Raw genomic sequence first — 25,954 nt, 5'->3', positions numbered from 1 at the left:
CTGCAATCAGAACGGGCGGGGAACTCAACATCTCGACGGGAACTGAGGAGGACTGCTGAGGACCCCGGCATATGGGTACTGATGTTTGATCCTAAGTGCCCGATTTTCGGCCCTTATGGCCTCACACATTTGGTCCGGATATGTCCGCCTCTAGGATCCGGTCAGCCCAAATTGGGCTGCTTATGTCCGCATAAATGACCTATGCTCGGGCGCCCCCCGGTGTGTCCGCCAAACGGATCCAACCTCGAAACCGGCACACGCCCAACGCTGCAACGAGTAGATCGTGACATGATTACTCCGGGATATTGTATTTCAGTCTTCCTAAGATCCACCACTGTTTCCAAAGCTTGCATTTCATTCACCGTTGCTGAGGATATACCTGGATATACACGAGACGAGCTGACAGTTGACTGAGAAGCATAAGAGACACCACTCAACCTAGTACAAGGACTACTGGGTGTGACACTTCGACGACTTGGTATGTCCGCCAGGTGATCGGACACCAAGACCGGCAAGGCCCTTGTGTCCGCCGTGATATACCGGACATGGACCGAAATTTTGGGCTTTATGTCCGCCTAAATATCCGACATAGGGCCCCAAAATTGGCCGTTTATGTCCGCACTAGGATCAAACATATATACCAGTATGCCGGGGTCCTGACTGCTGGCGGGCAAAGCTCGCGCCACAGTTCCGCCGGAAAGTTATCCAAAAGTAAACGGAACTAGTTGACGAGTTGACGGTTCTCCGAACTTTCGTCCACTAGTTCGGAACTGGCACAACACTGGGAGGCAGAACTGAAGTGAATCGTGGCGCGGCGAAGCAAGGTCGTATTCGAGCAGTACTAGTGGTTCGCTCAGAGTCGATGCGGTCGGTTCACCGTTCTCGACTGCAAGTCTTCAGTAACATATATCCACGTCGTCAAGTGTGCGAGACCGGAGTTCACTAGTTGTGCTGTCGTTGTGGTTCAGCCTCGGATTCGAAAGCAGGTGAATATCGTGTGGAACTCTGACCCACAAGTGTGGCAATAAAAGTCACACCATAGCTTCTGCCTGGAGCATGGTCCAGGTGGCATAGAAGGCACACACGGAAGCAGTTCATTCTTTAAATTAATAATCACAAAGCCAAGTAGTTCTACAGTATAGTGCTTGCTGCAACGTTATCAATGCTATGCTGGATAAATGCTATATATGTACATGTATTCTGCAATCCAAGTCCGGAGTTATGCAATTGTCGAGTTAAATAAAATGGTTGCGTGCAAGAAGAAAGGAGTCATTCTGATTCCGTGTCCACGGCTCATCGAGCAGTGGGTTCAGGCGCGTCGGGTTTAAACCTCAATCGCGACAGCAGAACGGTATCCCACGGACCCGAGCTCCTTCCTTCCGACACCTTACTTGCCCATCGAGCTTGGGCGCCTTCCGACATGTCTTCGTGGTATGCTGGCCCGGGTCCGAGTGCATCATCGCTGAAATCCAACTGGAATTCGCCCCATGGCTGCCCCGGCACACGCTGCCCGGAGAAGACATTGAAATGGACCTGAGTCCCAGATAGAATTAATACCACCTCAACATAAACGCAGGCTGCTTCGACGTACCAATCCGTTAGGATGATGGTGGCTGACAAAGAGTGCGTAATCGGGAGCATCCAGGGTACCAATCACTAGATATGGAATAAGTCAGTAGAGTACTGCATAAGCTGAAGGACGGACGTACCGAGGTAAACATCTTCTCGTTGTAACCCATGCTGTTCTCCGTATGTCGCGAGAATGCGATCGATGTTCTCCTTAAACCACCTATACGGTGCGTGCTTCGTGTCAGGCTCGAGGTATCGATAGACCGTGGTCTCAGTGCAGAGATAGGCTGTTTTGTGTCCAACACGGAGCTGGAATGTGTACCGGCGAGCCACCGATTGTCTACAAAGGCCATCAGAATTTCGGCACAAGTCCACTAAGTAAGACGCTTACGGCGAGCCCTCAGTGTTCCGCCGATTCGGTAGCAAGCCTTGTATGACGTCCCACCCCTTCTGAGCGACGCTCCGCTTATCTTGCTTCTGGTTACCTTTCTTGACAGAACCGAAAGCATTCAAGCCGGACATTCCTTTCAGTACATTGCCGGACGTCTTCACGGGGTCAAGAGCATTGAAGAGCGTGACAAAAGTACCAGACGGCTTCGAGAGATAGCCTACATCGCCGAGAGACACTTTGCTTGGGGACCAGAGAGGTAAAGTAACTGTAGAGACAACCGACTAAATCAGCCACATCCCCTGCGTAGCACAGCAAATCAGCCAGATACTCACGGTTGGCGTTAAACTCGTGCTGCAGCAACATCCTGTATCTCCGCTCATTCCTTGTCTCCGCTACGATCTCATCCGCAGGGATGGGAGAAACGTAGCCAGAGTCAAACGTCCCGGGCACGAAATCTATCTCCGACAAGCTGCTGCTCCGGGTAGAGCTGGTACGAACACTGTCTTTCCAGTGGCTACCACCTCCCTCAGTCGCAGTCTGTCCACTATGGCCAGGTTGGGCCTGAATGGTCGACGTGGACACCGCAGGCGTCGTCTGGGACCTACGATGACCTGGCGCTGATGAATCGGATGAACCGTCCCGCGCAGTCAAGTACGAGGCGGTGGTGGGAAGTGAAGATCCGGGTTCTGATTCTGTTGCAAGTCCCGAAGTTAAGTCGCGATGCTCCAAATTATATTAAGCATGACTCACCGGGGGGTGGAAGATCTGACGGTCGAACCTCGGGTGTAACCTGGGGGCTTTGATCTTCCTCAAGACTGGGGAGTCTCCAGCCTGTCATGGGCGCATCCACATCTCTTGACCCCGACTTGACTCTTATAGTCCTGAGATCCAGGGCAACTTGAGTGAATGTAGGTCGCCTTCTGGGTTCCTGATCCCAACATGCCCGTATCATCTTCTCGACATCTTTCGTTGTGAACTTCGAGTGGGGAAATTCTGGCCTCATATGCCTCTCTAATCGAAATAGTATTCAGAAACAGCGAAGGAAGCGATGAAAATGCATACCAAGGACAAAATGACGGACACTATCGTCATCCGCGAGAGCCCAAGGGAGTCGCCCATGGCCTAAAATTTCTATGCAGCATATCGCAAAAGCGTATACGTCCATCTCTTGGGTTAGCTGACTTCCGCCGGCCATTAGCTCGGGCGACTGCCATCGCAACGTGCCATCTAGGCAACAGGTTACATTAGAAACCCATACAGCCGCAAGTTGAAAACTATGTAAGCACACGTACGAGGTGGGGGAGTACCACTTATGCGAGCTACTTCACTCTTCATCTCGCTCTGGCCAAAGTCGGAGATAACACATCGTTCGTCGTCATATACCAGCACATTGGCAGCCTAAAAAAGAACAAAATAGTCGGGCAAGATCCCCAGCACCTTGTGTTCGATATGCCCACCTTCAGATCTCCATGCAGAACGCCCTTCTTATGGAGATATTCCATACCTCTCGCGATCTCGTGCATGGCCTTGAGCAAATCCACACTCTCGCCATGCAACTTGAGATATTCAACGAGACTCCCATTCTTGCAGTAGGGGCTGACGAAGAACCACGGAGGGTCGCCAGAGGCGGAACTCGCCCCAAGAAGGGGAAGAACGTTCGGGTGATCCAGCGTCCTCCATATCTCTATCTCATGCATGAAGAGAGAACGAGGCGTCGTTTCGGCAAGGCACTTGATTGCCACAGCACGGTTGCGCCATGTGCCCCGGTAAACGTCTGAGAAGTATCCTATGCCAATCTTCTCCTCCCGGTCTACTTCATACCTAGTGAAAAGAGCACCGTCCGTGATCAATACTTCGAACAAATCCACCAGAGCTGAATTGTACCTCGTGATTGTCCACTTCGGTAGCTGAAGGCTGGCCTGCGTGCCTCTGCTCATCCTCTTGAGGGCCTCCAGCCCGCTTTCGATGAATTCCCTATCAAGCGTGTCCCTCCGACTCCCTACTCTTGTTCCAATACTAGCCACACTAGCTTTGGTCCTAATGCTCCTCTTCGTACTCGTACTTCCGTCGCGACTCAACGGCACATCCGGCAAAGTCTTCTCCCTCTCCTCCACACTCCACTCCGCCATCGCTTCATCCACCGGCACCTCCTCCAGGATAACCTCATCTTCCGGCTGCCCCTCCTTCTCATGCATCTCCCGCACGACCTCGCGCTCAAGCTCCCGCTGCAGCGTTTTGATCGCCTCGGGCATCTCGTCGCGAGCAACCTGGAGCACCTGGCACATCTCCATGTCGCTCTTCGTCTCGAGCGCGGTGCGCATGAGCGCACGTAGATCGTCCAGATCTCGGATCCGGTCGAATTCATTCTGGCGTTCGCGTAGCTTGCGAAGGGCCTCCTTGATCTGGGTGTCGTTAAGATTGTGAGACTCCGGGGACAGGAGAAGAGGGTCGACTGGGGAGAGTGATTCAGGTGTAGCTGGACCGACTGGTGAAGGGGAGGATGACGCAAAGACCGCCGATAAGGGCTGTCTCTCTGACTGTACCGTCGACTGTACTCGTGCAGCAGCGCCCTCGAGCAGGAGACCAGTCGCTGGAGGCGCAGGTAACGCCCTCAGCTCTGTCGCTCCGAGGGCGGGCTGCGGCCTTGAGCGTAGGACCTCGTACAGCAACCTCGCTTCCTCTTGTCGCCTAGCTTCATTCGCTTGAATCTGCTTCAGAATCCTCACTTGAATCCGGATCTAGTCTTGAGTGAGTAAAGGAGTATATGATCAATGAGGTGTCGACTCGCTCACCCCAAACATCTCCAACGCGTCTCCTAGAGCCGTGTCGCAAGCTGCGATTTCGCGCTGAATCTCCTCGCGCTTGAGGTACCTCTTCAGGAACGGACGATGCATCTGCTTCACGAGAAAGTGATGTACACCTCGAAAAGCGCTGCAGATACAAGATGTATACTCAGAGGTGGGTCAAATGGACACGTAGTAGCCGTGGTACTTACTCAACCAGCTTCTCAATCGGCTCCTGCAACTCATTGGCCACTGCTTCACCCGCAGAGTCGATTTCATCCTTTACAGATAGCAGGATATCGGCACAGCGCTCGGTTAACCGGAGGCAAGCCATTCGGTTCAACTACAAGTTCGATCAGCGTCTGACTCCAGCCAAGTAAATTCAAATGCGGACATACCTCGACGTATTGCAAAGAGTCCCATATCCCTAGCAACGTCCTGGCGGCCTCTTGTAACCCCATGACGGGGGCAAACTCGAGCACGTCCACGCCAACACGAAGCACTTCATGCATCACGTCCAGCGACACATCCAGCACAGACGAAGCTGCTTTCTCAACGTGCTGAAGGTGAACGAGGGGACATAAGCCGTCATCCCGTGAGACAGAACACGCAAACTCACCTGTTTCGTGGTCTCCCAGGCCTTCGTCTGCTCCTCCGGCACCGTCTTCTTCCTCCTCCCGTGCGGGGAGCTTGCATCCCACCACGGGCGGACGGCGAGGTCGTCCTTCGCCCGCCCCCACCACGTCTGCGGCGTACCGCGCGGAGGCGTCTCGTCCCTACCCCGCCTGCGGAAGCCATACGCGGGCGAAGGCGAGCGCGAGGACGCCGGATGATGCCGCAGAGATGCGACGGTGATTGACGCAGAGCGCGCGCGCTCATGGTCTATGGGCGCGAGCGAGGATGCAGACGACGCGAGAGAGGTGGGGAAATGCTGGTGCTGGGACGGTTGGGACGCGACGCGTTCGAGAGACGGGAATGCTAAGCCTCGGTTCGGGGAGGGGTTACGGACCGTTGAGATAGAGGTCCCCCTGGGCCGACCACGTAACGGAGGACCGCTAATCTGTGCCGGAAGAGAGGTTGATGACCCAGATGGGTGGGCTGTCGGCGGGAGAGGAAGCGGTTTCTGTGTGGGAGTTGCATTGGGGGAAGGCGAGGAATGTCCGGATGGATTCAAGGGAGAAGAGACGGGAGGCGTGTGGGATAGTACTTCAGATGTGCTGGTATGAGCATGCGACTGAGGCTGGCCATGGGGAGGAGGGGGAGGCGGCGTAGGCGATGACATTAGCCTTCGTTAATGTTCGTGATAGAAGAGAGTTAATGACGAATCTGCAGTTCGTGCGCGCGCACGGTTTAAAGACTTGGTGAAAGACTGTGTAATGACTCGGACCAGCGTAGCACGCCTGCGGATGTCAATGCAGCAGAGCACGGATACGACTTATATACGCACCGGGACTAAGCACACCACTTTGACGTCTCGCTCAAACCTGTGGTACTGTTGTTCCGTCGTGATGTCGCGGCCACGCACCGGGAGACCAGCGTTAACGGCGAGCACAGGCTGAGTAGACGCTCGGCCCTGCGCAAGCCGAAAGAGCCTCCCGTCCTTCGATTCTAAGTCGCAATGGAATGCGCCTACGGTTTCAAAAAGCAAGTCAGAAGCGTACCCTGGATGGACAGATCAGTTTCCAGGAATACGCAGGAGTCCATACAGTTGTCCAATCGATCAAGACGCGTACCAAGTATGAGCAGGCAGCTTATGTCCTGGGCCGAAATACACCGCGAGTTTTGGACTAATCCAGCCAGCTGGAGGCAGGCAAGCGTGTGCTATGCACCTGTGCGACGACAGACAATAATGAAGGGTATGTAGCGGCAGCAGAGGAGAATCTCCCATAAATATACCCCACAGATGTAGTTTCGATTGAGCCTCTCCGCGTGCGCCTAAATTGAGATCCTTGTGGAGATTCAAAGTATGCAATTGCCGGAGCGTAGCGTAGTCAGTTGTAGTAGTCAGAGGAGCTCAGTCTTGATGTTCTCGCCTTGGTCAGCAAGAATCGAGCACCCTGAGAGGAGTATTTAAAATTTTTCTATTCTCTCCGTAGATCCGGTTGTTACATGTAAAAGAAAAGAAACAGGGAGAGTTACAGGTTCCCAGCGCAGCAAAGCACGGTAACAACGGAGTAATCCGAGCCACCTCACGCTTCGCTTCACCCTGCGATCACCGCCCATGGCATAGCCACCTGCAAGTGTCTTTCAAGTTTGGTTCCGTTACAGAAAGTGTATCTCCTTTGCTTGACCGGCCGACATGGTACCCCTGCTGGTTGACACTCTGTCTCCGTACCATTCCATGCTGAGTGCGGAACAACGTCGATAGCGCATGGGCCCCCGGCTCGCTTTGTCTTTGTCATGATACCCCTAGCCTCCGGTCAAAATCTGACGCAGTCAGATGCTGGATACTGATGATAACTTTGGGAGCTGGTTAAAATCACAATCCACGGTCAGGCCGTTCATACACGTCGGAGACCGGGGACAGGATGGTTCGGGCTCTTGACAAAATGATGTCCAAGATCCCGTGCCTCTTTGCCCCGTAGCCTCAGACGGTGTGGCGCATAGCCAGCGGAAGAGAGTGCTCACCCAGCTTGTCAAATGTCGAGTCAAGCTTATCAGAGTTGACTCATGCAGACCCATACGCTAGCGTATGCGGTTCACCCAACTAGCGGCACTGCAAACCTTGTACTGGTTGGACCGACACCAGAGGCACGCTCAGCTGCCGGACAGGAGGCTTCGCATGAGTATGATCCCTGCCTGCGATGAAGACACGACATACTAGGCTCACTTGATTATCTAGCGGACCTGTGTGGCTACACACTGTCGATCAGATCGCAGAAATAGCGCCAACCGAAGATAAGGTGCTGGTGATCAGCGTTCTGCAACACGACCTAGCTCGCTGATGCCGCAAACCGCATAGCGAGGAAAAATTGTCAGTGCTGGGAAGGATGGAAATGTGTTCCTTCTTTCCTGGTGCGACGCTCTACAACTCAGGCTTGTTATTGCCTGGTTTTACGGCGAAGGCGTCCTCGGGATCGCGACATCAGCAGCCCCTCAGGCCGCTACAGGTGAGCACGGTTAGCCTTAGACGCCTAGACTGCATGATCTGACGTCTGGAGCTACTTATTCTCGGTCACACCCAGGTAAACCAACAAACCGCAGCGCACATCCTTGTCACGTGGGAGAGTCGTTTACTAATGTTAACATCGCACATCGTCATGTTAATTGCATCGCTTTCTATTCCTATATATACTCGTTATCGGACTGAGGCCGCCCAAAATCGGTACCCCCACGTCCAAGGTGAGGTCTTTGCGTTTTTTGCGGGTGAAATCTCAGTCATCCTTCCCGTAGAGGTTGCTCTCCCTCTCTCTCCCCCTGCTTGTATCCGTCTGAAAGTGAGAGCAATCACAATTGGCAGAAGGACACTTGAAGATGGAGTCGAGTGGAACGGACTCTTGTGGGGACAAGTGCGAAGCAGCAGGACAGGCAGGGTTATCCGTGCATCTCGCACCAGAGCTGTGGCTTCACATCTTCGAAATCGCCACACACGTACCGGGGGACCTAGGTCTAGAGATCAGCAGCTCAGACCCATTCTATCTGTCACAAAGCACACATGGATGGGAGCCGCAGGGCTTGCTGATGGCGTCCATGTCAACCAGGTGCTCACTGGTGCGCGTATGCCGGGAGTGGAGATCACTTGCGACACCCATCCTTTACCGAGTGGTTATCGCAAACCACCAGCGGGGCCTGCGACTCTTGCACCGAACCCTCGTTGCCGCGGAACGTCCCGAGTGCCATGAGAGAGCTGCGCTGCTTCGCGCATGCGTTCGACGGTTCTACTGCATCTTCAATGGGCACTGGATGCGCACCGATAACTCCTATCCGTACGAGTATCTGGCCGAAATCGTCCGCGCACTCCCGAATATCGCGAATTTCACTATACGCACTCGACTCGCATGTGTGAGACCATGTTGGTACTTCAAAGATACCACTGTACCCTGGAGCGTGCTCTCGGCCTTAGCAGACTGTGGCGCGTCTCTGCGAGTGTTGGAGTGGGACTCGGACGTAACTCTCTGCCCGCGTCCGGACGAGTTCAGGAAAATGCTCTCCCAGATGCCGGGTCTACAGATCCTCAAATTCGGGAAAGAGTGCCCTCTAGACATCGCGACACAGGAACTCACGCCTCTCGTGCTTCCGAACCTTTCTTTCGTCTCGCACAAGCTATTCTCGCCGCGATCTCCGCTGTGCCTCGGTCTTGATCGCTTCGATTCTCTTCAGGAGCTGTTCCTCCAAGTTCCACCGAAGTCGCTGGATATGCTCACACCGCCGGTAGCATCGCAGATCTCACGGTTGACTCTACGCACGCCCTCCATCGGTGACAGTTGCACGGTCCAGGAGGTCGTGCGAGCGTTGCCGAACCTCCAGCAACTTGTCCTCTGGTACTCCGATTGGCATTTATTCCCGCCAAACCTGTGGCTATCCAATATCGAGCGTCTGGGTCTGGGGCGAGACGGATGGAGCATACGCAAAGATAACAGTTACGATGAATTTCTGGATAGTCTGTCGTCCATGAAAGCTGACAAGCTCTCAGCTGTTCGCTTTCTCGGCCCTCAAGACGCATGGTCGAAGTTGCGTAACGAGGAGCCAGGGATTTGGGCTAGGTTTCAGGGCTTGGCACGGAGCAGGGGCTTTCGTTTTGAAGATAGCTCTGGCAAAACCATGCAGTAACTGGACGTTTTCGTCGCTCCTACTGCAGGGGTGCCTCATCAAAGGTGTGCTCCGTAGTGGCGACCACTCCCCAATCGTCGGGGTTATTGCCGTCCAGGCTGTTCGTTATATTGTACTGCTGACTACCTTCTGCGTTGCTTGGGCCTGCGGTAACAAGTTGACTCGACACGAAGCTCTGCTTTGCTACTCATCGCCCATGTACGCCACCGTTTGTAACGGACTGAGTGGTCCGTTACCAGACCATTCATGCACATAGGGAATTGGAGGTACATGACTAGACATTATCAGAAGCGTTGTCAGAATCGGGTCGCACTGCGTGACAGGGCAACGTCTCGGTATGTGTACATTTGCTCGCTCTCGTCAGTATGGGTAGCTGCTGATAATAAGGGGCTGATATCATCAGAACACCGATGTGGCATTTGTTAGGTGCGGGTTATCTGCCATCGCGTTGACCCGGGGGCTATAGAGAAGCTACGCCAGGTGGTATGTGGTGGGATGAGCTGCTATACTTAACACTCTACCATCTATGATTGCATCGCCTTCTATCTATGCTTGTACTTGCTCTGTAACTGAGAGCGTCCTGACGTCCCTCAAGTCGGCCCAACACTCCCGACACAAATCAGGTGAGAAACTCCCGCATCACGAACCACTTAACTGAAACTCTGATGGGGTGTCTCCGTTACAGAGAGTGGGGGTGAGAGCATTCGCCTGCAGGACCTTCGAGCATAGGGTGGCGCCGAGGGATCTTGGAGCGGCACAAAGCTAAGAGATCAAATCAGACACGACAGGACGTGGCGCTGCCTACAGAGTTAGTATGGCTGCACATCTTTGAAATTACAATGTACGTACCAGGAGCGCTAGGCCCGGAGACGAACAACTTCGACCTATACCAACTCTCCCGAAGTATATCTGGAAGGGAGCCGCAGAGCTCTGATGACGTCCATTTTAACCAAGCGCATGCTGGGTGACTGCGCGTGTGTCGGCGATGGAGATTAATTGCGACACCCATCCTTTACCAAACAGACATCGCAAAGCACAAGCGGGAACGGCGAGCTCTGTACCGTACCCTTGCTGCCGCGTCGGATTAATATTGTCCTGACAGCCGCGAGCAAGAGGGCTGCACTGCTTCGAGCATGCGTTCCACGATTCTATTGCATCTTCAATGGCCACCGCGCGCCGACCAATCACCTCTATCCCTACGGGTATCTGCCAAGACCATTCGCACGCTCCCTAATTTCACCAGCTTCGAATTCACTCTACGAGCTCAAGAAGGATTTCTGCCCTGGTATTCCGGAGATACTACTGTGCCCAGGTGCATGCTATCAGCCTTGGCAGAACGCGAGACGTCTCTTCGAGTCCTGGTCCTCCTGGAATCGGACAGCGACGTCGCTCCTTGCGCACGTTCTGACAAACTCAGGGAGATGCTATCGTACATGCGAGAACCAAGCAAGAACTGCCAATCCTCTAGCCCTGGAAAAATTGCCCTCCACTGGCATATACCGTCAAGACTTCCAGCCCCGCTTTGCCGTTGATCAGTACTGACTTATAGCTGAGATGGAACTCATAGCTCCAACGTGGGTGCCTACTTGGTCTGACATCCATCCAAGGCCATTAGAGTCGGTCAGTTTATTATGTCAGTTGAGACTACACGACGACTGACGAAGTCCCATATATTACATGACCCGAAAATTATACATAACTTGCCGGCCACACGAACGCCGTGGCGGGACTTACTTTAGTGCTAGCCTAATCGAAGAACACCAACGCTCTGAGCTCAATAGATTCTCGCAAGGGCGCGTCGGGCGGGGTAGAAGGGTCCTCAAAACCGGTATGCGGGGTACATTTGGCAACGCCCTCTTTCGAGTCGAAGCTGGTGACATGAGGATTGTGAGTGAATTCAAGTATAAAATGAGTTGCGATTGACTTACCACTTGATCAATGCGAACTCGTCTGGAGTCATTCCTTTCAAGTACTTCCACTTGTGATTCGGGTTGAACTTAACGCTCATAGTCTCCCCGTTATAATCCGGATATTTCAATATGGTGGGGACAAAGTCATTCGGGTCTACGCTGCTGAAGTCACAGAATGCCAAGGGCCAGTCCAGCGCGGGGTGATTGATCGGCCGCCAGAGGTTGATGATCTGGAACCGGCGCTGTACGAGTTGAGGCGCCTCAGAAGGGGGGAGGTGCCGGTGTACGCGGGCAATGGCGGATGCTTGTGTCTGATCGACGTGCACCCGCGGGACGGGCTGGCGTTTGTCAGGCGTGTCTTCTTTCTCGTTGGGTCTACGACGCCGGATTGCTGGAGAGATTCGCGACGGGATTCGTGGATTAATCCTGCGGAGACTCTAGGATGAAGACCCAAAACTTACTGTGGTCGAAGAGAACAACTTGGCTAGCGCCCGTCAGCTCCTTAATAAGCTCAATGCTTTCAGGATAGTATTCCTCTCGAATCTTCGCATTATCCGTGAATCCGGTGTGCTTGGAGGGCCGCTTATAGAACTGGAAGCCGTTCTTGTCCAGGGTGAACTCGTGCTCTCTGCCCCGCACGTTCTCAATGGCCATCTCGTGCTCGGACGTCCCGAAGTTCTGCTCCCGCGCGCCAGTGACGGGATTGGCGTTGATGTTCTGCCATGGGCGAGAGCCGTCCGCGGGCGGGACAAAATAGTAGAGCTTTGCGGTAACAGTGGAAGACATCTGATGCTCTCAGGGAGATCGGGTGGTGTGACTTCATTGTTCGAAGTCATGAAGCCTTTATATATGGTGAGTTATTCCAGTGCTAGGTCATCCCACACGGTCCACGGCGAGTACGATGACGTGCTCCGAGACCATACGAGCGCAATCCGGGAGTCTTCGTAGGCTGACCGAGAGTCCATTTCCAAGCCCGATGGTTTTCATCATAGCGGCGCAAGCACCAATCCCCGACTCCAGTCAGAAGCCATCAAGTATTCCAGTACTAGTCACTAGTCTGGTCAAGTTGCGGAATGCCAGTCTTGACGCGTACGGACACATACACAGTATTGATATAGTCCTGTCTTATATCTACATCAGTATTTAAAGGGGCTTCCTCCCAGTCCCCACTCAGAGATACTAGTCTCATTTGTCAGCCTCACTTGGGTCAATGCATCCTTTTATCGAATGCTACGCACTGCATCACTTTGACCTTTCACGTCAGGTGTGTGTGGTGTCTTCAAGTCGAAACGGTCGGGACGTTGCTTACATGAGGTTCTCACGGCGAGAGCGAGTTGTATGGTGGAGCGACCATTTCTTCCCGACAGAACCCTCCTCCCAACTACCGTGGGATGGGAGTCGGGGATAGATCACCTGAGTGAGCCAATACTTGCCTCGCTCAGGATGACAGATGCGCCAGGCCGAGCCTTCGCGAATCAACTGCGAATCGCGCGACATCGCCGCAGCGGTGTGGCTGAGTAAGTTTTCGTACTCAGAGTATTGAACACGCAAGAACCTCGACACAATTTATGCCACCTTTCTATGATAGTAGGACTGCGTCATGAGGGCGCGTATGGGTGGTATATTATCGATATGCTGGCCGGAAAGTGGCAAGAAAGCTTCGCAGAACGAACTGGTGAGGCTACAGGTGTGGCGTTCAAAGTTTGACCGGCGTGACCATTCACAAGTCGCGATTAGCGCGAGTCGACTCTCTCTATCACACTCGCCACCTTGTATTTTGCATTCCATCCTTATACACTGAGACTCTTCAAAGCTCAAACAACACCTCATCCATATTAATGGGCGCACGATGGCTTCCGTTCCTGACTTTCTGTGGCAGATTCAGAGGGTAATCAAATTTATCGCCCCCCTGTTCCGCCACTGACAATGACGGTTCGTGTCTCCTTAAAGCTTGTCGAATGAACTTTTGCCAGTTCAATACCCTCTTTCTGAAGTTATGGGCGGTCGCAGACTTATGTTTGGATTTAAGCCCTGTCCGACAACGGTCCGAATGGAAGGCCACGTGCGACTGGGAAGCGGAGGGCCGCTGACCGGTCCGGCAAGCCATAGGATATAAAGGAGGGGAAGGAACTAACCCGCACAATCTCTTTTCTCATCGATATGGCGTGCCCCACCTTCAAGCTCAATAACGGCGTCGACATACCTTCCATTGGTCTCGGTGAGTACAGAGACTGCAGCAGGTGAACATACGGCACTAAGCAGAAGAGCTTAGGAACTTGGCAGTCGAAGCCAGGTGAAGTGACAAAGGCTGTGGAATATGCGCTGAAGGAAGCCGGATATAGGCATATCGACTGCGCTTGGTAGGTTGTCCACTGCGGGAGAATACACAGGGAATACTCAATCCGGTTCACAGGGCGTATGGTAACGAGAAGGAAGTCGGTGCAGGGATCCGTGCGTCTGGAGTGCCCAGGTCTGAGATTTTTGTGAGCTTTACAGCACTATGTGTTAGTACAAGTTACTTGCTTACGACCGATTCAGATCACGAGCAAGTTATGGGGCACGTACCACCGTAAAGTCGAACAATGTCTCGACGAGACTCTGGCTAACTTGGGAACTGACTATCTCGACCGTAAGTCAGAGCGAATATTATCAAGAGCCTGCACGGAGTCTCACCCTCATTCTTGCCCTGAAATCCATCCCAATAGTGTATCTGATCCACTGGCCCGTCCCGCTGAACCCGAATGGCAACGACCCCGTCTTCCCTAAGCTGCCCGACGGCACGCGCGACATCGACTGGGAGTGGAAGATCTCGGACACCTGGAAGCAGATGGAGGCCGTGTACAAGAAGGGCAAAGTCAAGGCCATCGGCGTGTCCAACTTCTCCGAGAAGAAGCTCGAGGAGATCCTGCCCACGGCCGAGATCGTACCTGCCGTTAATCAGCTCGAGATCCACTTGTGGAACCCGCAGCACAAGCTCATGGACTATCTGAAGAGCAAGGGGATCCTGCCGCAGGCATATTCGCCGCTCGGCTCGACGAACTCGCCGTTGTTGCAGGACGAGACTGCCACCGAGTACGCGCAGAAGTATGGCTTGCAGACCGCGGATATCCTCCTGGGCTACCTGAGTAGGTCATGAGATTTCGCCGTGTACCGGAGCTCATTCACCGTCCTGCAGTTGCGAAGGGGATCGTGGCGCTTCCCAAGTCCGTCACGCCAGCGCGTATCAAGTCAAACTTTGACGGTGCAGTGCGGGCAGCGTCCAAGCTGACGAAGGAGGACATTGCGAAGCTCGACGCGGTCGCTCCTGGAGGGAAGCAGAAGAGGTTCATCGCACCTCCGTGGGTCATCGACCTTGGCTTCGACAACTGGCCGTAAGTGGGAAACGAAGAAGCTGTATCATTATTTTGTATGAATAAAAGGATCTATACTCTAGTGTGCACAAGAGAAAGAGTAGGCTCTAAGCTAGCTATATGGATGAGACAGGGGACAGTGACACGATCCATGTATCTTCTACTTCTATGTGGAGTGCGGGATCTAAGAGAGAAGGTTATGCCCGACCAGCAAGTTCTCTAGGTAAGATGAGCACAGACAGAAAGATTAGATTGAGTACAAGACAACGAATCCGGACGTATACTGGGCGTAGCATATGGAAGCAAGTAGGCGATAGAATACGAGAGCTTAAAGAAGACGACGCGAATACTTCTCGATTATATATCTACCAGTCAAGCTCCGCAGGGAAGAACTTCGCAATCAGCTGCTCGTAGTATGGTCGCAGCTTCGCAGGGTCAACCCGCTCGTCGCTCTTGCTGTATAGATCATACGGGTTGAAGGCCTTGACAGCCTCCAGGTGCTTCAGGTCCTTCTCGTTCATCAGGTGTTGGTAGGCGCCCTCACGGTGCCACCTGCACACGGTCAGCGGCGGCCACCAAAATCATCATACAGACACATACGGGTAGAAACTGTGGTATCTGATCATCGCCAGCGCTTCTTCCGGAAGAGTGCTCTGGTCCTTCAGAACGTGGTATAGATACTGTAGGTTCGAGCGGTTAGATGACATCAGCGGAGGTTGCGTGACCCTTATCACACCTCATCGTGCCCCCAAGAGAGCATGACATTCTCGAGGCCGCAGTGCGGCTGGTAGATTCCATACTCCGAGCTGTACACCGGGTCCACAGAGTCCGGGTTCGCGGCGAAGGTGTCGGGGTAGATGATCTTGTCGGAGAACTTGCAGCCCACGACGAAGGTATCCTGCGGGACGTCGTCAGGGACGCTGAGCGGGAGAGGAGAAGGGCGACTTACGCCTACGACGTCCCACTGGCCCTCTGAGCCGAAGAGGAACAGCAGCTTTCCGAGGTCATGCACGAGGCCCGTCACTTGCATCCAGTCTGGCTTGCCGTCCCGGCGCATGGCCTCGGCGGTCTGGAGGAGGTGCTCAATTTGGGAGAGTTCCGTCTGAGGGTGGCCTCAGCTGGGGTGGCACGGGCATGCAAAGACACGGCTTACGTCGGGGTCGGACTCGTCCACGAGCGTGTTGAGCATCTCCATCGCCTGCCACACGCCCATGCGCGCGCGCTTTTTGCTCTTGAAATCCACGCGGGCTTTGATGTTGAAGTCGACGGTTTGTTTCTCTAGTAAGAGGTTAGACCCGGGCCAGAGTGAGCGGCGCCAGACAGATCTGACCATGCTGTTCCTTGTAAAAATTCTTGACGCGGTCGCAGGCGTCCTCGTACTGTCGGAACTGTGTCTTGTCCTTCGACGCGTCGAACTCGGATGCGGTGTTCCAGATTTGTCCCTTGAGTGCGTTCACTGCCCGCAGGTGAGCTGTGCCACACAGCATATTCTACAACTGCACGTACCACTGTCAATCGCGTCCGACGTTTCGTCGAAGGCCTTTGCGTCTTGCGCTGCGATGCTCGGCATGGTGTATTGCTATGAATTATGGGCCAATTTCGAACAGGTCGGCCTGGTAGACTGAGAGAAAGGGAGTGAAATAGAACATACTGCACAAAGTGCTCTCTTTATACTCTTTCTCTACCCTCTTACTCGGCCCGCAGCACGGTAAATGGAAAGTGTTGGTGACCAAGTGACAGCGATCCTGCCGCTGCAACAGATTTCATATAGCGGAGCCAATTTCCATGCGGGAAACCGCGAGATGGGTGTGCGAAGTGAATTTCGTTCTGGGGATTCTCCGCCATCTTTCATCAATAAAATGCGAGATGTTTCAGCGCAGCTATCCGTCGACGTCGACGGGCAGAACGAATGCCACAACGCCGGTACCTTTACAGCGAATTACAAGCGATTCTGAAAGCCACCGGATCTTGCGCTGACACCGGTCACGATACCTGGAATACGTGTAAGACCGTATATTGATTTCAGGAGCTCTTATATCGAGCTCGTTTCTTTCCCTGACCGGCCCATCATCTTCACTCGACACAGGAAATGCTTTGAAGATGAAGGCTTCAGTGTGCAGCATCGGGGCTCGGCGCTCGGTTGTAGTCGCGCGGTCGAACAGCAGCTACTCTCATGTCTTGACACGTCGGTTTCATCAAGAGGGGTCATTTGGGTATAGAAAGGCGAGAGAAGTAACTGTGCCCGACTGTGAGTGATTTAGACTTTGAACGTGGATGGTCGTGGGGGGGTAGGCGGCTCCAATCCCAGCGGTAGATATTGTCATTGCGAGCGAAAGCCTATACCAGGTGGCCGATTATGCAGGGACGAGTCTAGGTCTGATGTCTTTCCAAGCATTGCTTCTGTCCGGCCATCGCGTATGAGTTGAACAGAGTACCGTGGTGCGGGATGTATGGAGAGAGCATGCGTGGAATGCTGTAGGGGATGTGTTGGAATAGCGATTCCACGATCCCCTTGACTACCCTGGGCTCACCGGAAACATGGTAGGAAAGCCTGTTCCATGGGAGTCCAATTTCCTGCGAGACCAGCAGTCCTTACAGATGGTAAATGGACTGCTCGTATTTGTCACTAACCGCGCACATCATAGACACCCCCGCTCAGCTGCAGAACAGAACCGACAACGCGCCCCTTCTGCGATACGTGGACTCTATGCGCACGCACGGGCACCGAGCGGCGCGCATAGATCCGCTGGACCTCATGCAGCGCGACGACGTCGCCGCACTGGACCCTACTCGGTACGGCCTCACGGACTCTGACAAGGAGTACAACGTCAACGGGATCATTTGGACTGCACCCGTGGGCACGCAGTCGGACGCCGCGCAAATGTGGAAGCTGCGCGACATCGTGCAGTACCTGCGCTCGGTGTATGTCGGGCGCATTGCGTACGAGTACATGCACTCACCGTCCAAGACCGAGCGCCTTTGGTTCTCCAACTTGCTGGAATCGGAGGACCCTGCGCGGCAGACGCCGGCGGATCTGCGGAAGAGGATGCATGAGCTACTCGCGCGTAGCGAGACATTTGACCAATTCCTGCAAGTAAAGTTCCCGAATCTGAAGCGGTATGGTCTGGAAGGCGGAGAGTCGATGCTCCCGGCGCTTGATGAGCTCTTCCGTGTCTCGTCGCAAGGTAATGTCGTCAGCGCCCAGGCATAATAGACGTGTTTACAAGGCATATTCAGCCGGTATCCAACATATCATTCTCGCGATGCCTCACAGAGGCAGGCTCAACTTGTTAACGGATCTCCTACAATACTCTCCTACGGCTCTCTTTCATAAGATCAAGGGAGGGAGTGAATTCCCGGAAACATTCGACGTCTCAGGAGATGTCATAAGTCACCTTGGTATACCTATTTCATTGGTAAAAACTCCTCTATTTGCTAAGGACTCTACAAAGTTTCATCTCCTGAACTTCGTTATGATGATGCTTTGAACCCTGTCAAGGTCTCGCTCCTGCCTAACCCTTCACATTTGGGTACGTAAGTTCGGACCTGACCTTTGCTTCTCACTTCACCATACCTGCAGAGGCTGTCAACCCGGTAGCACTTGGCAAGACGCGCGCGAAGCAGTACGCGTTGCTCAAGACATCGCCCGAGGACTGCATGCTCGGCGATAGGGTGATGTGTGTGCAGTTGCACGGTGACGCGAGCTTCACCGGCCAAGGCGTGGTTATGGAAACACTTGGACTAAGTGAGTACTCGGCAAGAGTGCGAATTTTTAGGGAGCTGAGTAGGATTCATGAGGCAATCTACCTCACTTCACGAGCGGGGGAAGCGTGCATATTGTAGTCAAGTGCGTGTTTTCGCTTCATCTGTCTGCTACTCCTCATGACCCAGTGTAATGGACTACCTGGTCGCCAGTAACAAGTACGTCACGTTTCCAAGTATTGAGAACTTATCTGTCTTTATGAGCGTCTTCCTGGTAGCATCGGATACACTACCCCTGCTTCGGAAGCGAGATCATCACTCTACTGCTCCGACATTGGGAAGATGATCCATGCTCCCGTGCTCCATGTGAATGGTGACTATCCCGAAGGTGAGAGCCATCTCAAGGGCCCGAGTGTAACCGGTGTAACCTCGTTCTACAGATGTAGCTCGAGCGGTAGATACTGCTTTCAAATATCGCAACTACTTCCGGAAGGTACGCTAATCACTGCTGCTGCTACTGGGTAACATGCCCAGAAGTTTTATCCGAATGCAGGATGTCATTATAGACTTGATCGTCTACAGGCGCTGGTACGCATCTGATGGCCTTGCTATCGTGCATCAAAGCTCATGGTAGTCAACAGGGGCCACAACGAACTGGATGAACCAGCGTTCACTCAGCCTTTGATGTACCGACAAATCCGAGCGCGCAAGTCGGTACCTCAGCTATACGAAGACCGTTTGGTGGTGTGTACACCTCCACGCCATATCGTCTCATAGATAGGCGTGGTCGAGCTCATTTGGATGTAGGACGAGGGACTCATCTCGAGAGAGGAAGCGACTTCATTGCGGACCTCGTACAAGGCGCAGTTGGACGAGAAACTCTCTCAAGTTGCCGAGTTCACGCCCGAGGTGTCACTCTCTCAAGGGCGATGGAAGGATACGGTGTGGCCTGCGGGCGAGTCCGCATTGTGGGATCCCGAAACTGGGCTCGACGCGCATAGCCTAAAGGCTATCGGTAGAGCCAGTGTAACTGTACCCGAAGGTTTCGTAAGTCGTTGCGCGTATGAGAGCGATGAATAGAATGCTGATCCGTACGCGGATAGCAAATCCATCCGCGGCTGCAGAGGCATGTTAAACATCGACTGCAGAGTTTGGAGGCGGGTACGGGTCTCGACTGGGCTACTGCTGAGGTGCGTCGGTATAGTTTAGTTGTTCGACTGGACCCGACACGGTTCCGATACAGGCAATGGCCTTTGGCTCCTTGATGCAAGAGGGCTGCGATGTGCGGATTTCAGGCCAAGACGTGGGTCGAGGTAAGTGTGCTGTACATCCGTTCTCACCGTGTCACTGAGCTCTTGCAGGCACTTTCAGTCAACGGCAAGTCTGCTTAACGTACGGATATTGCTTATGCCTTTGGGAAATGACCCTATGTGCGCAGTCACGCCATGTTGGTGGACCAAGAGTCCGAGAAGGTTGTCATCCCTCTCAACGGGGAACTCGGGGCTCAGGGAAAGCTAGAATTAGCAAACAGTACGCGATCAGATTGGGGGCGCCCTACATACATGCTCAGCTCGGTCTCTAGGTTCTCTAAGCGAATTCGCTGTTCTTGGGGTAAGTCGGTTGTTGTTACTATGCTACGCTTCACATGCTAACGAACTCGTCAGTTCGAGTACGGCGTGAGCTGGGAAACACCGGGTCTGCTTCCCATATGGGAGGCTCAGGTGGGTTGTTCGTCACATCGCAGCTAGCCTTAGTGATTTAGTCCTGTGTTGCAGTTTGGAGACTTCTTCAACGGAGCGCAGGTATGTCAACACTCGGCTCGTGGCGTTGCGCGTTGGCTTGATTGTCCTAGATTATCATCGATACTTTTATTGCTTCTGCCGAAAGTGAGCGCATTAAGAAGCATGATTACTTTCTGCTGATTATGCCCTATATAGCCAAGTGGTTGAAGCAGAGCGGGATTGTGCTCCTCCTGCCTCACGGCTTGGACGGAGCCGGGCCCGAACATTCTTCCTCCCGATTGGAGCGCTGGCTGCAAGTCAGTCCGCACCTTCCTATGCTTCCCCTGTCGGCTCACCGATTCTGCTGCCATAGTTGACCAACGACAGGTATGATGATGCCGATGGCGAGCGTGCGAACGTCAATATGGGCGTGGTTTTCCCGACTACACCCGCTCAGTATTTTCATCTCCTGCGAAGACAAATGAAGCGCAATTTTCGCAAGCCTCTAATAGTTGCAGCTCCGAAGGGTCTCCTGCGGCTACCTGTACGTACCGACTTGCTTGCCTACTATCTAATCTTGAGGGGTAGTCTGTTCACAGGCAGCCATGTCGCCGCTATCGGAGCTCGAGCCAGGGACCAAGTTCCAGCCCGTGCTTGACGACCAGGTCGTAACCAAGACGAATGTCGAGCGCGTTGTCTTTTTATCAGGTAAATTGTACTACGACCTCGTCAGGCAAAGGCAGGATCTCGCGAAGGATCGTGTCGCGCTTGTGCGTCTGGAGGAGCTCTCGCCCTTCCCCTTCGCTGAACTGCGCGGCGTGTTGAGCGCGTATCCCGGCGCGAAGGATTTTGTATGGGTGCAGGAGGAGCCGCGAAACCAGGGTGCGTACGGGCACGTCGCGCCCCGCGTCGAGCATGTCCTACGGTCGATGGGATATACTGGTAGGCTGGGGTATAGAGGGAGGAAGGAAGATTCCGTGCCTGCCCCGGGGGTGGGGAAGACGTACCGGGTTCAACAGGAAGCTGTGCTAAAATCCGCTTTCGCCTGAGTACCGGGGAGTCTCGGGCTGCAGTTGCTGACGAGTATTGTCACATCACTGGGCTAGCTGTCTAAGATATTGCCATCTTGCATTGCATGCCATTTTGCATATCATGTATCACTCGGGCTGCAGACGCCATTTAGTTTCGGGTGGAGACATCCGATTAGCCCAACAGACAATGTACCTCTTATCATAGGCCGAGCGAGGCGGAGCCACGACTTGTGGGAACTTGCCCGGTGTATCGGTCAGCAAGGAATCAGGAGAACACTTCAGAATATTACAAAGCATATACAGGAGGTTTGGGCCCTCAGTCAGCCTACGAAGTCTCCCGAATGGCGTATTTATGGTCTTGCAGCACGTCATCGGACTTTCCATGGTAGCATGACCCAAAATTGGGTCGAAGATATAAGGGCTGCTGGATTTCCAGTGAGAGTGCAAAACCGCCGCAATCATCCGCTGAGCCCTCAGGTATACCGATTCCGATATGTCGACCGTGACGGCAAAGCTCTACTACTTTGTGCCTCCGAAGGACGGCGCCCGGCCGTTCCTGTACATCAGCACCGACCCCGTGACGGGCGAGCGGATCCAGAATTTCGGCCTTGCGCCTTATGAAATGGAGGTGGAGAACGTACGTGGAAGGGAGCAGGAATTCACGCTGGACAACAATGGCTTCCAATGGTATAAGCGGCCCTCGAAACACACCGACTTCACCGACGACGCCAAGATTCAGGAAGAGTACTACCCTGAGAGCATCGAGCTTATCAAGGAACTCACCGGCGCCAGCCAAGTCGCCCTTTTCGACCACAGTAAGGCGTTGGATTTCGTAAAGCAAAGTGCGGGGCTAACAGTAGCTTTGACAGCGATCCGACGGCGCAGACCCGATGTGAAAGTGGACACGCCCGACAAACGTCAGCCAGTCCCGCAGGTGCACGTCGACCAGACCCAGGCGTCGTCCATCGCGCGCGTACACCGGCACCTCCCGCCGTCGGAGGCGCCGCAGCTCGTCCAGCGCCGCTTCCAGATTATCAACCTCTGGCGCCCGATCAAGAACCCGGCGCTGGACTGGCCGCTAGCCTTCTGCGACTACAACAGCGTCGACCCCGCGGATTTCGTCCCCACCACGCTCAAGTACCCGGACTATGACGGCGAGACGATGAGCGTGAAATACAACCCGAACCACAAGTGGAAGTACTTGCGAGGGATGACTCCAGACGAGTTCGCGTTGATTAAATGGTAGGATGATCGCAACTCGAGTTTATGTGGCCGAGCTCACTTTCCTTATGATTCCAGCTTCGACTCGAAGGAGGGTGTTGCCAAATGCACTCCGCATACTGGCTTTGAGGATCCATCCACACCCCCTGATGCTCCCCTGCGAGAATCCATCGAGCTCAGAGCCCTGGTTTTCTATGATTAGGCTAGCGATGGGTCACATTGTCGACTGGCTTCAATATGCCTGACGACCTGTGTGATGTGTGGGACTTGTAGTATATGGAACTTCGTTAGATCGTCGTGTAATCTTAATTGTTGTAATGAACTCACTGACTGTGATGGGTTTGGATGAAGGTCATTCTGCCGATCGTCAAATGTGCCACTGCATATCCAGTCCACTATCCATACGTTTCAGAGTCACCATGACCGACCTGCATGCATGAGTCTGCATATTTACAGCATAATTTCACCGCGCCAATTCTCGAGACGAAAGCGCCTACTCCGCGCCAACGCCTGGAACCCAGCGAATACCTCTGGCCGCCGGACACGCAGATTCTCCCATTCATCCGCACGAAAGCGGTGCGCCTCAAAGCGCACCACAGCGAGCCTGCGGGCCTGCATAGACGCGAGGTTGTCCAGCAACCGGTCGTAAACATGAAGGACTGGTCGTATGCGGGCGAGTTCCCTTCCCAGACCCAGATACTCGATGTTGGCGAGCTGCAAGCCCGGCGGGAACAGGTGCCAATCGTGGTACCAGGCGACGAGCTGCCTTAGGTTCGGAAATATTCGCACGGCGTCGTGGACGGGGCACGTCCCGTCAGGAGCACTGCCTAGAGTCAGGCGCGTGATCTGCGGTGCCACAGACGCGAGCGACACAAGGGATCTACCCAGCGGCAGCGGCGGGGCGCGGAAGCACAATTCCCGGAGGGATTCAAATCGATCGACGGCGAAGCGGAGCGGCGAGTGCTCTGAGAAGTCATCGAGCGAGATGACCTCAAGCTTCGGGAGCACCAGGGGCGTGGGGTCCCGGCTCCCGGTATACCGCGGGCAGCTTTTCCAGATCTTGAGGACCCGCAACTCGCGCATGTGCGAGAGCATCCCCCGCAGCTCGTCGAACCGCGCGCAGAGGCTCACGTCGCGATCCCATTCCAGGACGCGCAGCGACGCGCCGCGCTCCGCCAAGGCCTCCAGCACGCACGCGGGCACGGTGGTGTCCCCAGCGTACCACGGCAGGAACTCTTCTTCTTGCGTTCGCACAGTGAAGTTGACGAGGTTCGGAAGTGCGCGGATGATCTCCGCGAGATATTCGTATGGGTAGAGATAATCCGTCGGCGCGCGGTGGCCGTCGAATATGCAGTAGAACCGCACGACGCACGCTCGCAGCAGCGTGGCCCTCTCGTTGTCCCCGCCGACGAGCGTTCGGCGCAGAGCTCGCAGCCCCCACTTGTGGTTCGCGATGACGACGCGGTAAAGGACGGGCGTCGCAAGTACTCTCCACTGCCGGCAAACGCGCACCAGCGCGCGCTTGGTTGACATGGACGCCAGCAGCAAGCTCTGCGGCTCCCTTCCGGATATGCTCTGGGACAGCTGGAAGGGGTCGTGGCTGTGTGTTTCCAGCCCCAGCGCGCCCGGTACGTCCGTGGCGAGATCAAAGACATGGAGCCACAGCTCTGGCGGGAGATGTGGCCTTGCCTGCCCGGATCCCTCCGGGTCCGTCAACACTCTTTGTCTAGATCGGCCAGCTTTGCGCGGAACCAGCAGCCCCCTATGCCAGCCCATATGCAAGTGTCCTGTTGCCAGCCACCTCTTTCTCGCCTAGAGGCTGTAGTTACGGTCTTGCTCACGGCTAAGTTGTGAATATCGAGGCGTGGCAAGCACCGTCGATCTCTACGAGCAGGTCGGTTCAGAACCCACTGGCAGCTCAGGGCTCAGGCTCGAGAGGAGACGGGACCCACCTTAGATGCGTTGGGTGTGTTCGCTCAGACTTGAACGCGAGGGGTCCCGACTTGAACGCAATCTCGGGTATAAATAGGGACACGGCGCAATCAAAGATCGCAGTGCGTCGGGTTACAAGTATAGCACTCGATCCCACCACTCTACCGCTATCTTCTCTTCCAGTATCACTGCGGGCAGAGACCGATGTCCCGCCGGTGGGCATGCCAGGAACATCTTCCTGATGGGAGAACACTTTCCTAGAATGGTCCTTGCTGGACCATAAGCTTGAAGAATGTCCTTTGAGTGAACAAAGAAAGGTCTGTGGGACATTTACTATGGTCCCTAAAAATCAGGGGACATTTAATTAACATTGTCCTTTCATTCTTTATGTCTGTATCATGTTCCGCTACGGAGTATCCTAGGAAAGTGTTCTCCCACCCTTGCCGTGAAAGATGAATGACCGGTGGCCACAGCGGGCAAGCACCGATGTCCCGCCACCGGACATTCGTCATTCATGAAATAGGTGGGAGAACACTTTCCTTGCATGCTCCGGAGTGGGACTTGGCAGAGACATAAAGAATGAGAGAACAATGTCAATCAAATGTCCCCTGATTTTTAGAGACCATAGTAAATGTCCCGCGGACCTGCCTTTGTTCATTCAAAGGACATTCTCCATGTCCAGGTCATGGTCCAACAAAGACCATTTTAGGAAAGTGTTCTCCCAACCGGGGCATGTTCATAGCATGCTCGCCGGCGGGACATCGGTCTCTGCCCGCAGTGGGCGGGACACCGGTCACTATTTGGCGTGACTGTGGGAACCAAAGCAAACAGCCGGGCGCGAGACGCGGATGTCTAATTATATATGACTGGGCAAAGCGCTGTACGCACCAACGGGTACATTGACAGTAGGAGACAGTCTGAAAAGCTACAGTTCTCTCAGCGTGATTTTTGATCCCAGTAAGGCTTCTACTGGGCCACATTTAGTGCCTCGACCCCCCCCCCCCCACTTTAAAGGAATTGTGTACATGAGGTTCTATGCGCTCTTGCGCATTCAGCGCGTACGTTATTGTAAGGATACGCACCCGCGCTCGCTACCGTATTCGGCCAGTAGATTCCTTATTCGGCTACTCGCTACTATATTCGGACTCTAAGCTATACGGCTCCTTCGGAGCCTTCGAGTTAATCCTCTTCGCATTCATTTCGTCTCTTCTCGTATTCTTCTATTTTCTGTCTCTATCTCTTCTATTCGGTACATGTAATCTCGTAGTATAAAAGCCCAGCCCATGTACCTCATACCTAAGTCTTTTTCGAACACGAATCTCTTGCTACTCATCCCTGTGAGAGACTCGAACGTTGAAGACTTTCCGTGGTGTCGCTTATCTAATCAGCGACCTCACATTTTTTTGAGTCGTTTTTTCTATTTCTATTCGTGTTTAACGCAGACGGACTGATCACCCGTTTGTTGTCATAGCGCGCGTAGTCACCGGTGCACTTCTCGTCGACGAACTTATCAACTTCCGGAAATGGTTACAACCAGAACGCGTACGTATGCAGCTGTAGCCAGCTCACCTCGG

At 53.9% G+C, this 25,954-nt stretch overlaps 9 protein-coding genes across 9 annotated transcripts; 4 read left to right on the top strand and 5 right to left on the bottom strand.

The window, feature by feature from the left end:
• Positions 1 to 1,121: 1,121 nt before the first annotated feature.
• On the bottom strand, positions 1,122 to 5,425 carry GLOTRDRAFT_66644 (uncharacterized protein). The gene is made up of 15 exons (XM_007872600.1): positions 5,363 to 5,425; positions 5,142 to 5,303; positions 4,956 to 5,086; positions 4,753 to 4,891; positions 4,618 to 4,698; positions 3,845 to 4,530; positions 3,418 to 3,781; positions 3,253 to 3,358; positions 3,023 to 3,187; positions 2,711 to 2,971; positions 2,293 to 2,652; positions 1,961 to 2,225; positions 1,710 to 1,909; positions 1,592 to 1,656; positions 1,122 to 1,533 (listed from the first exon to the last, which is right to left on the bottom strand). Exons 2-15 carry the CDS (start codon positions 5,253 to 5,255, stop codon positions 1,294 to 1,296), a joined length of 3,177 nt encoding a protein of 1,058 aa, XP_007870791.1. The 5' UTR covers positions 5,256 to 5,303; positions 5,363 to 5,425; the 3' UTR covers positions 1,122 to 1,293.
• A 126-nt stretch (positions 5,426 to 5,551) lies between these two features.
• GLOTRDRAFT_112645 (uncharacterized protein) lies at positions 5,552 to 6,630 on the bottom strand (the record flags this gene model as incomplete). Its single annotated transcript, XM_007872599.1, has 3 exons — positions 6,503 to 6,630; positions 6,191 to 6,372; positions 5,552 to 6,143 (listed from the first exon to the last, which is right to left on the bottom strand). A coding segment is annotated over exon 3 (474 nt), but the record flags the coding sequence as incomplete, so codon positions are not given.
• Positions 6,631 to 8,217: 1,587 nt separating this feature from the next.
• On the top strand, positions 8,218 to 9,513 carry GLOTRDRAFT_96822 (uncharacterized protein; the record flags this gene model as incomplete). The annotated part of the gene is made up of 1 exon (XM_007872598.1): positions 8,218 to 9,513. The coding sequence occupies one exon, from the start codon at positions 8,218 to 8,220 to the stop codon at positions 9,511 to 9,513; it is 1,296 nt and encodes a 431-aa protein (XP_007870789.1).
• Positions 9,514 to 11,259: 1,746 nt separating this feature from the next.
• On the bottom strand, positions 11,260 to 12,209 carry GLOTRDRAFT_133652 (uncharacterized protein; the record flags this gene model as incomplete). The annotated part of the gene is made up of 3 exons (XM_007872597.1): positions 11,260 to 11,383; positions 11,442 to 11,814; positions 11,885 to 12,209. 3 exons carry the CDS (start codon positions 12,207 to 12,209, stop codon positions 11,260 to 11,262), a joined length of 822 nt encoding a protein of 273 aa, XP_007870788.1.
• A 1,353-nt stretch (positions 12,210 to 13,562) lies between these two features.
• GLOTRDRAFT_66640 (Aldo/keto reductase) lies at positions 13,563 to 15,625 on the top strand. The gene is made up of 8 exons (XM_007872596.1): positions 13,563 to 13,641; positions 13,696 to 13,783; positions 13,837 to 13,906; positions 13,962 to 14,052; positions 14,129 to 14,548; positions 14,599 to 15,325; positions 15,374 to 15,455; positions 15,512 to 15,625. Exons 1-6 carry the CDS (start codon positions 13,584 to 13,586, stop codon positions 14,796 to 14,798), a joined length of 927 nt encoding a protein of 308 aa, XP_007870787.1. The 5' UTR covers positions 13,563 to 13,583; the 3' UTR covers positions 14,799 to 15,325; positions 15,374 to 15,455; positions 15,512 to 15,625.
• On the bottom strand, positions 15,139 to 16,512 carry GLOTRDRAFT_82048 (DUF706-domain-containing protein; the record flags this gene model as incomplete). Its single annotated transcript, XM_007872595.1, has 8 exons — positions 16,425 to 16,512; positions 16,280 to 16,352; positions 16,104 to 16,229; positions 15,927 to 16,051; positions 15,723 to 15,875; positions 15,510 to 15,671; positions 15,374 to 15,453; positions 15,139 to 15,325 (listed from the first exon to the last, which is right to left on the bottom strand). The coding sequence occupies exons 2-8, from the start codon at positions 16,341 to 16,343 to the stop codon at positions 15,139 to 15,141; spliced, it is 897 nt and encodes a 298-aa protein (XP_007870786.1). The 5' UTR covers positions 16,344 to 16,352; positions 16,425 to 16,512.
• Positions 16,513 to 16,873: 361 nt separating this feature from the next.
• Positions 16,874 to 21,430, top strand: GLOTRDRAFT_82042 (2-oxoglutarate dehydrogenase, E1 component; the record flags this gene model as incomplete). Its single annotated transcript, XM_007872594.1, has 23 exons — positions 16,874 to 17,021; positions 17,419 to 17,958; positions 18,011 to 18,172; positions 18,226 to 18,303; positions 18,354 to 18,518; positions 18,572 to 18,620; positions 18,689 to 18,694; positions 18,754 to 18,863; positions 18,916 to 18,968; positions 19,029 to 19,063; positions 19,117 to 19,219; positions 19,283 to 19,522; positions 19,579 to 19,665; positions 19,719 to 19,788; positions 19,837 to 19,852; positions 19,914 to 20,005; positions 20,058 to 20,086; positions 20,140 to 20,196; positions 20,251 to 20,277; positions 20,328 to 20,361; positions 20,413 to 20,513; positions 20,570 to 20,740; positions 20,796 to 21,430. 23 exons carry the CDS (start codon positions 16,874 to 16,876, stop codon positions 21,243 to 21,245), a joined length of 2,823 nt encoding a protein of 940 aa, XP_007870785.1. The 3' UTR covers positions 21,246 to 21,430.
• Positions 21,431 to 21,720: 290 nt separating this feature from the next.
• GLOTRDRAFT_108494 (uncharacterized protein) lies at positions 21,721 to 22,650 on the top strand (the record flags this gene model as incomplete). Its single annotated transcript, XM_007872593.1, has 3 exons — positions 21,721 to 22,042; positions 22,097 to 22,469; positions 22,527 to 22,650. 3 exons carry the CDS (start codon positions 21,721 to 21,723, stop codon positions 22,648 to 22,650), a joined length of 819 nt encoding a protein of 272 aa, XP_007870784.1.
• A 248-nt stretch (positions 22,651 to 22,898) lies between these two features.
• GLOTRDRAFT_96818 (uncharacterized protein) lies at positions 22,899 to 24,224 on the bottom strand (the record flags this gene model as incomplete). The annotated part of the gene is made up of 1 exon (XM_007872592.1): positions 22,899 to 24,224. One exon carries the CDS (start codon positions 24,222 to 24,224, stop codon positions 22,899 to 22,901), a length of 1,326 nt encoding a protein of 441 aa, XP_007870783.1.
• Positions 24,225 to 25,954: the final 1,730 nt, after the last annotated feature.

The sequence above is a fragment of the Gloeophyllum trabeum genome (assembly GCF_000344685.1).
Source record: "Gloeophyllum trabeum ATCC 11539 unplaced genomic scaffold GLOTRscaffold_00018, whole genome shotgun sequence".
NCBI lineage: Eukaryota > Fungi > Basidiomycota > Agaricomycetes > Gloeophyllales > Gloeophyllaceae > Gloeophyllum > Gloeophyllum trabeum.
This window is presented reverse-complemented; position numbering and strand designations above follow the sequence as displayed.

What these genes read in the sequence shown, in the direction of transcription:
- GLOTRDRAFT_66644 (XM_007872600.1), bottom strand. Translation starts at nt 5,255, where the DNA reads ATGCATGAAGTGCTTCGTGTTGGCGTGGACGTGCTCGAGTTTGCCCCC. An exon ending in TGTCCGTCATTTTGTCCTTG is followed by an intron (nt 2,972 to 3,022) that starts GTATGCATTTTC and finishes TATTTCGATTAG; the next exon opens with AGAGGCATATGAGGCCAGAA. An exon ending in GCACGAGTTTAACGCCAACC is followed by an intron (nt 2,226 to 2,292) that starts GTGAGTATCTGG and finishes TTGTCTCTACAG; the next exon opens with TTACTTTACCTCTCTGGTCC.
- GLOTRDRAFT_66640 (XM_007872596.1), top strand. Translation starts at nt 13,584, where the DNA reads ATGGCGTGCCCCACCTTCAAGCTCAATAACGGCGTCGACATACCTTCC. An exon ending in AGGCATATCGACTGCGCTTG is followed by an intron (nt 13,784 to 13,836) that starts GTAGGTTGTCCA and finishes TCCGGTTCACAG; the next exon opens with GGCGTATGGTAACGAGAAGG. An exon ending in GGGAACTGACTATCTCGACC is followed by an intron (nt 14,053 to 14,128) that starts GTAAGTCAGAGC and finishes CCATCCCAATAG; the next exon opens with TGTATCTGATCCACTGGCCC.